The following is a 12,053-nucleotide window of genomic DNA, read 5'->3' on the forward strand; positions in this document are numbered from 1 at the left end:
TATATGGGTTCCCTTCTAGACACGAGCGCTGTGTGTTTGTATGTGCTTCATAACCGTGCACCCCAGGGGGCCCGTTGTAATAGCCTGCACTGGGGCCCGTCATTACTAAGTTACGCCACTGACTAGGAGGTGTGTGAATTGAGAGGTTCTTGTAACTTAATATGTTTAAAAGAAACACAGCAAAATATTTGTGTGCCATTTAAGATTTTTTGCCTGAAAATGTTTCACAAATTATGTGTAATATAATTAAAGTATTTATGGACTGCGTTCATTTATTTAATATTGTGGCTTTGTTTCAATCTAATGAGCACGATTGAAACTGAATACTTGTACTTGAAATGATACTTTTTATTACTTAAATTTGGTTTAGTACATTTTCGCATGGCATACTCAAAGTTCACTTTTAGAGCTGATGGCATCTATTTCATCATTCAGAATTTTTGGGCAGTGTTGGCTTTTCATGTGTAACATTAATTCAGCCAGTGAAAAAGAAATGCATTGAATGCCCACTTTATGGTTTGAAATACTCTAAATCTAAAAGTGTTCTTACGAACAACACTGCAATCTTTTATCTCCTTCCTAACAGCAATTCATCTGAGGTCTTATCAGGTTGATGGAGTGAGGTGGCTGTCACAGTGTATGAAGAACCAGCAGGGCTGCATCCTTGGTGATGAGATGGGTCTGGGCAAGACCTGCCAGGTTTGTAATTGGATGGGTTTACCTTGCTTATAATGCTTGCTTTTAAGTCAGCGATTTATTCCAAGATGTTAGATATCAGATAACTGAGATGCCATCCTCTGCTGTAGACCATTTCTTTGCTGGCATGTGCTCGAGGATACCTTAAGATGAACGGACCGTTCCTTGTGCCTTGTCCCTTATCTGTTTTGGAGAACTGGAGACAAGAGGTAGAACGGTAAGGGATGCTGGTATACGGTCAGACTTGAGTGGTCAGTTTAGATTACAAAGAAGGCATATTAAAGATAAAGCCTACTGATTTATTACTGTTGCGGGACTGAAAGTACATGCCACTTTATGAATGTGTGAATATTCCAGCATGAACTGATTTTACATGAGACAATGTGTTGTCACTGTCACTAGATGGAGACAGTAGCATATAAACTCAGAATTAGTATCTTCCTTGAATCCAACTTAACATGAAAGATTAGTTAAGGTTCTCTTACTTAATTTTTTTGTTTAGCTTCTGTCCCAGTCTGTCTGTGGTCTGTTACACTGGAGATAAAGAAAGAAGGGCAAAGCTCCAGAAAGAGCTCAAGAATGACCGACACTTTCATGTTCTTCTCGCCACCTATGAGGTTAGTGCACCTGTTTTCAGAGAATAGGTCTGTGATAACTGCATTCAGAGGGTTGCATTCCAAAAATCTTTTTAAATCATATTTAATAGATGTGCCTCAAGGATGCCAGCTACCTGAAAAGGTAATCATCTTAAATTTTTCTTTTTGCTGTTTTGGTAAAGAGATAGATATAGTTTGAAAACGTATATAAATAACAATATTTCCTCAATTCTGCTACTCAGGCTTTTTGCACGTAATTAAACATCAAAATTGGTTATTTGGGTGACATTAAAGTTTTTTTTTTTTTTTACGATATATAGTTTTTGCGGTCATTAACACTCATGTAAAGGTAATCTGTAAAAGCTAATTACTAAATTACTAATAATAGCATTTAGCAAATTGCAAAATTGTACATTATAAATTTTGTTTTTATACCTAAATTCAGCTGTAGTTTTGAGTTTAATTTGTAGTTTTCTGCTTTTCTCTACCTTTGTCTTAATACTGTATAATCATAACATTTTGTCAATAAAGAATAATTTTATAGTTATTAAAAAAAATAATGTTTTATAATTTACACTATAAATTATCTTTTGAAAGTAAAATTCTGCAATAAACATACTTGGCCTTCCTTGGTTTTGCAGGCAACTTTGCTGTCATCTAATCTTTAAGAGCAAAATACTAATAATTTAGTAACTTGAAGCCTTTAAAAGTTTGGTTTTAGTTTGTAGTGTTTTATTATTTTGTTGTTGTTGTTGTTTAGACAAAATAGTGTAGAATTTTAATATCTTTAACATAACATTTATCAGTTATCAGCCATAACATAAAAATAAGTATACGTTTATTGGTGTCTGTGACTGCATATTTCAATTCATATTTAACTTTACCACTCCACTCTCTTTCCACAGTTGGAAATGGAAGATTTTAGTTGTCGATGAGGCTCACCGGCTGAAGAACCAGGAATCATTGCTGCACCAAACCCTCAGAGAGGTTACACCATTGCATTTTCATTGTTTTTACAGTCACTGTCAGTCTGTAAAACCCCTGATAATAAACCTAGCCTTGCTTGTCAATTTTTCAGCTTTCCCCTGCTATTAACTGCCATCTGACATCTGCCTTCTCAGTTTACAGTGGGTTTTCGAGTGCTGTTGACAGGCACCCCCATTCAGAATAACTTGCAAGAAGTTTTTTCTCTCCTCACCTTCATCCAGCCCAGTCTGTTTCTGCCTGAAGCCGTTGAGGACTTTGTTAGTGCCTACGCAGACGTACAGACTGAACCTGCTCTTGGTATGGCAGCACAAACCTTTGTGAAAATCAAACTCAACACTTACGGCTGCTGGTTTCAGCAATTGTTTCAGCAATTAACTGCCATCATTGACTTTAAAGGCTTTGTGGTAAGACAGTCATGCTTTTAAAAGCTCTTTTCTTTAACTGATTTAATGTAATTGCTGTTTGTGGTGAAAATTACAGTGCTGTGACTGCTTATCACAAAAGCACTGATCAAACAGATCTAAGTGAGACAGGAAAATTGGACCGGTTTGGTGCCAAACTGAACACCTCAGATAACACACAAACATGGCAGAGCATAAAAAGGTTTCAGTTTCGCAATGCCAGCCTGGTGTAGATTAGATGCTCTCTCTCCTTGACTCACCTGTTAGATTTGCTTGAGGCTATCAGATGATAGAGATCATAAATTCTCATATTATTTGGACTCGGGTGACCTTGTGTGTGAGTTTGTAACATGGTTGTTCTTGTCTGCAGCCGATGAGCTTCATCGAGTGCTCCAGCCCTTTTTGTTGCGCAGGGTTAAAGCAGAGGTGGCCGCCGAACTGCCCAAGAAGACAGAACTCGTGGTTTTTCATGGGTTGTCTGCCCTTCAGAAGAGATACTATAAAGCCATTCTGATGAGAGACCTTGGTAAGTCTTCCCCAACATGAATCATCTGTTACAACAGTCAAAACTGAATATTTTAGCAAAAGGATGAGTGTTCATTTTAATAATTTCAGATGCCTTTAGGACTGATCAAAACTCTAAGACCCAACTTCTGAACATTTTAATGCAGCTCAGGAAATGTGTGGACCATCCGTATTTGTTTGATGGTAATCACTCTCACTTTTTGTGATTTAAAAAAAATATTTTTTTTTTTCCTATGGTCAGACAAAATAAAAACAACTAACTGTCTTTATTCCGCACCTTTTTCATGTAAGGTGTGGAACCAGAACCGTTTGAGATGGGGGAGCATTTAGTGGAGGCCAGTGGAAAGCTCTCTCTGCTGGACACCATGCTGGCGTATCTTCACGAGGGGTGTGTGCTGCTAACCTAAAGTTTCTTTCCTGTCGCTAGCAAACTGGTATAATATGCTGATTTGGTGATTATTATCAATTATTATTGTTAATTATTATCAATTATTATTAGTAATTGTTCTTATCTTATCTCATCAGTTATCAGTGTTGAAAACATTAATATTTTTGTGGAAATCATGATACGTTTTTGTCAGGAGTCTTTGAATTAAAAAAAAAAAAATCATAAGAACAGCATTTATTTAAAGGGGACCTATTATGCCCCCTTTTTACAATATGTAATATAAGTCTCAGGTGTGCCCAGAATGTGTCTGTGAAGTTTCAGCTCAAAATACCCCACAGATCATCATTTATTTTATCATTTTGAAAATGCCTATTTTGAGTGGAAGCAGAAAGACACTGTTTTCGTGCATCGCCCCAGTCTGGGCTCGGCAAAAGTGCGCATCGAGGGCGCATAACGGCCGCAAAGGGGGTGCCCTTCTGAAAGCTAAAATGAGGAATGGGACACCCTACGGTCTCGTGGACTTAACGGACATGCGCACGCAGTGGCCATTGTGAGTCCTGAAGACCGAAAGTGTACTTGAAGTGTGCCATTTGGGACAGGGCCAAAGTGGCTGTCACACAGCATGTGAGCACTAAACTAAGTTCTCTTTCATGTCTTTCATTGTGCTTAAACTGCCAAATACACACAAGTTTATGTTAAAAAACACACATAAATTACAAAAACACAGTCGGTTATGTCTGTGAAGGTAAACAGCTGGGAAAGAAATCACATGGTTATATTAGATCTGTGTATTAAGTGAAAGCGGCGAAAATCACTCTCTGCTAAACAGTCATGGGCGAGGCCTGTAAAATGTAACGTCACATTGTACAGATTCTGCAAATGGGTTGTTCTGAGACACTGCTTATGATTTATGGAGATTTAAAAAAAGGAGCGGGTGGATCATTATTTCATCATTATAGGATGGTTGTGTACACACACTGCTGACACACATTTATGTTCAAACAACATTTAAAAGTGAATTTTGCATAATAGGTGCCCTTTAAAATTGAAATCTTTTGTAAAATTGTAAATTTCTTTGTCACTTTTGATCAATTTATTTGAATAAAGTATTAATTCCCTTTTTTATTCTTACCCCAAACTTTTGAATGCTAGTGTATCACAGTTTCCACAAAAATATTAATCAGCAAAAATTGTTTTCAACATTGATATTAATAAGAAATGTTTCTTGAGCACCAAACCACCATATTAGAATGATTTCTGAAGTATCACGTGACACTGAAGACTGGAGTAATTTACCTTTACCTTCACAAAAATCAATTCCATTTTAAAATATATTTTAAAAAGTTATATTTTAACAGTTGCAATATTGTTTCATTATTACTGTTTTCACTGTATTTTTAATCAAATAAGTACAGCCTGGTTAATCATAAGAGACTTCTTTCAAAAACTTTAAAAATTTGAATTATTGCAAACTTTTGACCAGTAATGTATAATAAACCTATGCCCATAATAATTATTTATATTGCTGTTGGAACAGATTTCACAGGAAATTGCTTATGTCGTTCCATATATATGTCATGTTATATCCGTATGACACAGATAAAAGTCCATTTGTGAGTAGTTTCACACCGGTGCCTCAAATCACATTTATCCACGCACAGGAACAGAGCCAAAGCACAACCAAAACAATGTTCTTCCCCAAGACACATGCAGTTTTATATGTTAATAGCCAAAAGTTACATAGTGCAGCTTTAAATGTATTTTACTGATTTGGATATATAAAATAGATGTTTTTGTCACTGTTTGCAGGTGCCATCATGTTCTTCTGTTTTCTCAAATGACCAGGATGCTGGATATTCTGCAAGATTACTTGGAGTACAGAGGTACTAAGACACACTTTGACTGTGTCAGACCTTTGCCTTTACTTATTTATTAAACTGTGGTCTCATGATGTGCATGACAGATGACCAACGTGCTTGCTTTTCTGTCTTAATGGAATTGCCGTGGAACAAACAATGGTCTTCTTTATAGTTGTCAATAAAATTCAGGAAGCAGAGTTCTAGATGTCAAAATAAGACTTTATTGAACAAAGCAACAAAGCCGAGATGACAGCCGCCGCATTTGAGTCTTTGTCCGTCCGGGCATCCATACTTATACCTTGTTCTTATCAGTCTTTCTAACCAAAAAATGACAATTCGGCCTCTGATTGGTCTTATTCCACTAGTTTTGCTACTCCTGGTTTACCCTCCCCCTGGATGCAGGTGTCCTCATGGGCCATTCATCATACTTGTTTGTGCCATCCTTGACATATTCTTGGAAGTCACCCAAAGTTCACCGGTTCACTCTAGTTCATTGGCGCTACCCAATGAAAAGCACCGTACTTGCTTATTAGAGAGCACCTAAGACTCACAGTCTATATTAAAACATCTGATATTGAAATAATCATATCATATTGATCAGTCTATTGATTTTTGTGAGTAGTTATACATCATACTTTCAGTAAAATAATACAATACATATATTATGCTTTTTATTATTTTACAAACAAATCAAAATTAACATATATAAAATATATTTTTTGCTGAGATTTGATACAGTAACACAATTTTTGACATCACAACGTCATTTAGCAACAAATCGACTTACCGTTAAAAACTTCCAATGAAAATTAGTTGGCAACACTGACGGTAAACCATGTACTGTACTATAAGAAGTGTGTTTTGTTTTGTTTTTTGGCAGAAGTAAAGACAGAAACTTATACAGTAAATATGAGTATTGTCCTAGTTTTGGTTAGATTATGATCAGTGTTTACTCTAAAATACTGCCTTAACAGAGGTCCATGGCCCACAACAGTTTCTCACAAAGTAACAGGATCAATGCCCCCCCCGTAACACTGATGGTACTCAAAACAATTTCCAAGTTTGGCAGGTCTGCATATGTTTGTTTCTTCTCAATTTGGAACATTTATGTAACTCTACCCTACAAGTTCTCCTAGTAATCTAGTCCTCTGATCTAGAGCACTTGATGTGGGTTCAGTATCACATCCTGTGTTTGTTGCTGCATGAGCGTTAATGTGCTACCGACTATGTAACTGCCAGCTCTGATTGGGCCCTCCTACTTCTCTGCAGGTTACAGTTATGAGCATCTGGATGTTTCAGTCCGAGGACAGGAACGTAACCTAGCTATCAAAAACTTCAGCACCAAAGATATTTTTATATTCCTCCTCAGAACCAAAGCTGGTGAGTTCACAGTCTAGGAAAGCCAATCTAAGATTCACACCATCACACTCTATAATCAACTGCAGTGCAAATCTTTTTTATTTTCTTTTTTAAATAGTTACTGTATTATTAGAGAATTATATCTGAATACCATTCCAGGTTGCAAAATTGTCCTCATGTGTCTGATGCAAATCTTATCTGCATCTTTTAAACAGACACATGTAACTGAAAACTGAAAGTTGTGATGAGAATGCATAAATATTGAGGCCATGCATTACCACTGTGTCTCTGTATGAGATGGTGGTGCAAAAATTGTGATGTAGAGATAGAGATTCAGTTCATCTTATTATACCATTTTTTCTTCTCTGTTCAGATTACAATTACAGCCTTACTTTCAATGTAACATTTTATTTTTCCATTGACGTTTCCTTTTTTTTTTTTTTTTTTTTTTTTTCTTTTTTTTTTTTTTACTTTTTCTTTTTTTTTTTTTTTTTTTTTTACCTGTATTTTTGATCAAATAAATGCAGCCTTGGTGAGCTTAAGAGACTTCTTTCAAAATCTTTCTATACCCAAACTTTTTTGTATTTTTAGGAGGGGTTGGTATGAACCTAACAGCAGCAGATACTGTGATATTTGTGAACAGTGATTTCAACCCACAGAATGACCTACAAGCTGCAGCCAGAGCCCACAGGATTGGCCAAACAAGGTATTCCACTGGCAAAATGCATATTTTAGGTTGTTCCATCACCATATACTTTCATTGTATGGCACAGAGCAGCATTAACATGCATTAAATGTCCCCATTAAAGACACTCTGCAAGACTATGTAGATAAATTCTCTTTTTGCTTGCAGGCCTGTTAAAGTTATCCGGTTCCTCGGTAGAGATACTGTTGAAGAGATCATCTATTCCCGTGCTGTGTCTAAACTATGTCTCACAGACACAGTGATTGAGGAGGGACGTTTTTCTCTGCTGGACCAGGCTCAATCTGCAGCTTCTGGTCTTCAGGTGGAGAGAGTCACATGTCCTTATCTCTTAAGCTCATCACATTGTGACTTTGCCCTGTTTCCTGGTTCATATTTTTGTCGGTGTACTTGTGGTTTCCCTTCTTGTGAAACTGCACATAATTCTCAGTATTCTGTAATTTACGTCCCCACCAATCTAGTTGAGTGAGATCCTGAAGTTTGGTGTGGATAAGCTGCTGTCATCAGAGGAGAGCTCCATTCAAGACGTGGACCTCAGGCTGATCCTGGGGCAGTCTCGAGATGGCCGATGGCTAACAGATGAAGAGCATGTGAAGCTTAATGAGAGCGATGAAGAGGAAGATGAGGACATGCAGGGTCAAAGTACAACACTTAGCTTCTTTTCAGTAATCTTGTTATAACTGGCACTTGAAAATTAAATGATCCGTTAATGTCTTTTCTGACTTCCAGACCACATGTACTACTTCGAGGGTAAGGACTACTCTAAAGACCCCAGTGCTGAGGATGAGAAGGCCTTTGAACTGTTACTTGAGAAGCAGTTAGCTGAACTAGAGGATGCTGGGAAGGAGGGCCGCGCACTTCGTAATAAAGCTGGGGTAACTTATTTTAAAGGCTACACTACCATTCAAAAATTTTGCGTTATATATGTTTATGTATTTTGACTTGTTTCAAAAACATTAACAGAATCTTACCAACCCCAAATCTTTGAATAGTGGTGTATAATGCAAATTAAATTGTTTCGATTGTTAGTTGGGAAATATTTAGATTGCTGTCATTCTTTTTCTCTCATGATAGATAATAATTAATGTTTTTATCTTTCTTTTTATTTATTGCATTTATTTATCTACTTATTTTTTTAACTAAAACAAACAAAAAACAAAATTAAAAGATTGTCACTGCCCATCAGGTGTCCCTGTCTGGGCCCTTGATCGACCCAGGGAGGAAGAAGAGACCTCTTACAGAATCAGAGTTGGAACAAAGACGTCAAAAGAGACAAGAAGCTGCTGCAAAGAGGGCAAAGCTACAGGAGGAAAGAAAAAAGCAACAGGAAGAACTAAATTACAAGAAGAAGTAAAAAAAAATCTTTCTGGCATTCTGTTGCATCTATTGTATGTTCTTGTGGATGTCTATTTTATAGCCTTGTGTGTATGTGTATCGTTCAATGACAGGATGGTAAGATGGGAATCATGTGGCTACAAATCGCTGTGCTTGCCACGAGTTGACAGTGAGGGTGAGGATATGGAGCCTGATGAAGATGATGATGTCAGCTGGAGCTCCACAGATTCGGATCACACAGCCATTCGCTATGTGCTGGGTGATGTAACTCACCCTCAGGCTGATCGAGGGGATGCCACCATTGTGCACTGTGTTGGTACGTCTTAAAAATTCTGTTAAAAACAACGGTGTGGCAGAGTTCGCCTGTAACAGACATGTCTCGCTGTCAGAAGGCCACTTATTCTGCACAACATGTTAACAGATATGGGGCCTTTTTATAACAATCTCAGCTTTATGCTAATTTGGCATGATGTGTTGTGTATGTGTGTATTTGGTGTAGATGACTCTGGATACTGGGGCCGAGGAGGATTGTTTACCGCACTGGAGCTCAGATCAGATGAGCCGAAGAAGCAGTACGAGTTGGCTGGCGTCATGGAAGGTAACAAACCTTTCCTGTTTGCTGAGACGGGTCTAACTCATGCTGTCAAAACAAATATTCCACACTAAAATCAATATCCAGTTCACAGCTCATTATGTTGCATGCAAGCTAATTGTTCATAAAACTTATAGCTTTGATTTAATACCCATTAATGTGAAGTTTAAGAGTTGGGGATTTTGCAAAGTTTGTGGTATCCAAGCTATAAAGCTAGTATTTACATTTGAGGTAGAACAGCTTACTGTAAACCAAAACGCCTCTCACATAATAATGAACAATGCTGATTTGTAGTTCTGCTCTAAACTAGGGTGATTATAGACATTTATGATCTTTTGTTTTATTGCAAAATTAATTTTCTGTGGTTATTAAAATTCTGGCAAATACAGATAAACCGATAACAGTTTTCATGTTATTAGCAGATTGTAGCACAATTCTGTACTATATTGTCTAAATATATTACTAACTTAAACACTAAATTTTAGTGTTCAAAAGAAATACCAAGTTCTGTCATGAAACTCTAGATGGCGCAGGCTGATGGGTCCTTAATGCAAACTGATGATATTCATTGAGTTAAACTACTTGGCACAAGCTGATTTGGTCATGTTGCATACGCAGCCAATGAGCTTGCTGCTTTACATTTAAATGGTTGGTTAGCATTCACTAGAGCATTTCGCAGAGTGCTTTCAGATTTCCTCTGAAACCCTCCACCTTCCCCAGCTCCACCTGTATAGATCTGCTTTGGGTTATTTTATAAGCCATTTGTCCAACAGCAGTATGTCTTACTCACAGCACTGTATCGGCGTATGTATTGGCAGTAGCAAGTTCCTGTACTTGCTTTGCAGCAGCAATCTACAACAACATAACCAACAGCAGAAGCAATTCAGCAGCAGTGTAGCAGATCTATTCCACCAAGACCAAATACATTAACATTGTCATATCCATAACATACTAAAATCTTCTGAGGGTTGTCATAACAGGACAGCATTTATTTGAAATAGAAATCTTTTGTAACATTATCAGTGTATTTATAGTCAATTTTGATCAATTTAACGCGTCCTTGCTGAATAGAAGTATTAAAAAAATACATTCTTAATCACCCCAAACTTTTAAATGCTTTAAGTGATAATTGTGTGTTGCAGACTTAGAACTGGGGAATGTTCTGCTTTTTCCTATTGATGACAAACAGTCCAGGCTCAGTGGAAGAGACTATGTAAGTCGGCAAGCTGTTTATATTTTTACTTTACTGCTGTTAATTATTTTTAATCATTAATTTATTTAATCATTTTTTGCCTCCTGTTTCTCTAGCTGGCACTGATAGTTGCTCAGCAGAGGGATAAAGCCAACAATTTGTCAGGCATTCGGCTCACTACCTTGGATGAGGGCCTCAAGAAGATCTACAGAGATGCCAAACAAAAGAAGGGTACTCTGCGCTCATTTGTGAAACTAGTTGGTTGCAATGACGTGACTTCCTCTATTCACCTTTTAAACAAATGACTTGGGTTGAAAATCTATTACAGTTTGTATAGAAAAGAATCCCCCCCCCCCCCTTAAAATAATCACATTTTGTTGCTTTGCAGCCTGAAATGAAGATGGACACAGTTTTTGTTTCATTCAGCTGTATTTACTGTATTTAGTGTAACTTATAACATCCAAGTGAAAGTTATAACTCCAACATGTCAGGGGAAAAAAGAGAAAAAAACAGAATCACTGAGTTGGAAAAAGGTTCACCCCCTCCTAAAAATGCCTTGTAAACTCAATCAGTTGTAGCTAATCACCTTCTCAATGGCACACAAAGGCATTTGACTTTCAGCTGTGGTCTTTTTGATCAGCTCAGCATGAAAAGAGCTTTCCTGGAGCATTTCAGTCCTTGGTAGTGCAACTGAAGTAAACAGTCAACTATGGGTGGCAAGGCACTGTCAAAAGATCTCCAGGATAAAGTTGTGGACAGGCACAAGTCAGGAGATGGATACAAAAAAATGTCAAAGGCTTTATCAATGCCTAGAAGCACAGTGAAGTCTATTATTGAGAAGTGGAAGGTATTTGGTAAAAACAATCCTCAAGAAAGACCACATGCAGTCACGACTGAGCTTTGCCAAAATGCACCTTGAAGATTTTGAGGCAGATGAGACTAAAATTGAATTATTTGGCCTCAACACCAAACACCTGTCGGAAATCCAATACAGCTCACCATCCAAATAACACCATTCCTACAGTAAAGCATGGAGGTGGTAATATCCTGTTGCAGGGACTGGAGCACTTGTCAGGATTGAAGGAAAAATGGATGAGGAAAAATACTGTCAAATTCTTGAGGAAAATCTGCTGCCCTCTGCCAGAAAGTCAATGAGAAGAAGGTTTGCCTTCCAACATGACAATGACACAGTAAACAGTACACAGCACACAGTAAAACTGACCACACAGTGGTTGAAGGAGAAAAAGGTGAATGTCCCTGCATGGCCTAGTCAGAGCCCAGACTTAAACCCCATTGAAAATCTGTGGAATGATTTGAAGACTGCAGTCCACAAACTTTCTCAATCAAATTTAATTGAACTTGAGCAGTTCTGCAAAGAGTGGGCAAATATTGCAAAGTCTAGATGTGCAAAGTTAGTAGA

At 37.5% G+C, this 12,053-nt stretch overlaps 1 protein-coding gene across 1 annotated transcript in view; it reads left to right on the forward strand.

Annotated features, from left to right (window-relative positions):
* LOC107726512 (chromodomain-helicase-DNA-binding protein 1-like) overlaps positions 1-12,053 on the forward strand; it is a 23,634-nt gene that overhangs the window by 9,528 nt on the left and 2,053 nt on the right. Inside the window, 20 exon segments of the mRNA XM_016536124.1 lie at positions 587-699; positions 807-913; positions 1,199-1,313; positions 1,403-1,434; positions 2,198-2,279; positions 2,414-2,576; positions 3,051-3,206; positions 3,296-3,388; positions 3,497-3,593; positions 5,403-5,476; positions 6,722-6,832; positions 7,403-7,517; positions 7,665-7,818; positions 7,976-8,156; positions 8,244-8,389; positions 8,701-8,864; positions 8,963-9,165; positions 9,349-9,447; positions 10,584-10,654; positions 10,750-10,864. Coding sequence (XP_016391610.1) covers positions 587-699; positions 807-913; positions 1,199-1,313; positions 1,403-1,434; positions 2,198-2,279; positions 2,414-2,576; positions 3,051-3,206; positions 3,296-3,388; positions 3,497-3,593; positions 5,403-5,476; positions 6,722-6,832; positions 7,403-7,517; positions 7,665-7,818; positions 7,976-8,156; positions 8,244-8,389; positions 8,701-8,864; positions 8,963-9,165; positions 9,349-9,447; positions 10,584-10,654; positions 10,750-10,864 — 2,391 coding nt within the window.

This window comes from Sinocyclocheilus rhinocerous, unplaced genomic scaffold, assembly GCF_001515625.1.
Source record: "Sinocyclocheilus rhinocerous isolate Xijiao unplaced genomic scaffold, SAMN03320098_v1.1 scaffold2833, whole genome shotgun sequence".
Taxonomy (NCBI): Eukaryota; Metazoa; Chordata; class Actinopteri; order Cypriniformes; family Cyprinidae; genus Sinocyclocheilus; species Sinocyclocheilus rhinocerous.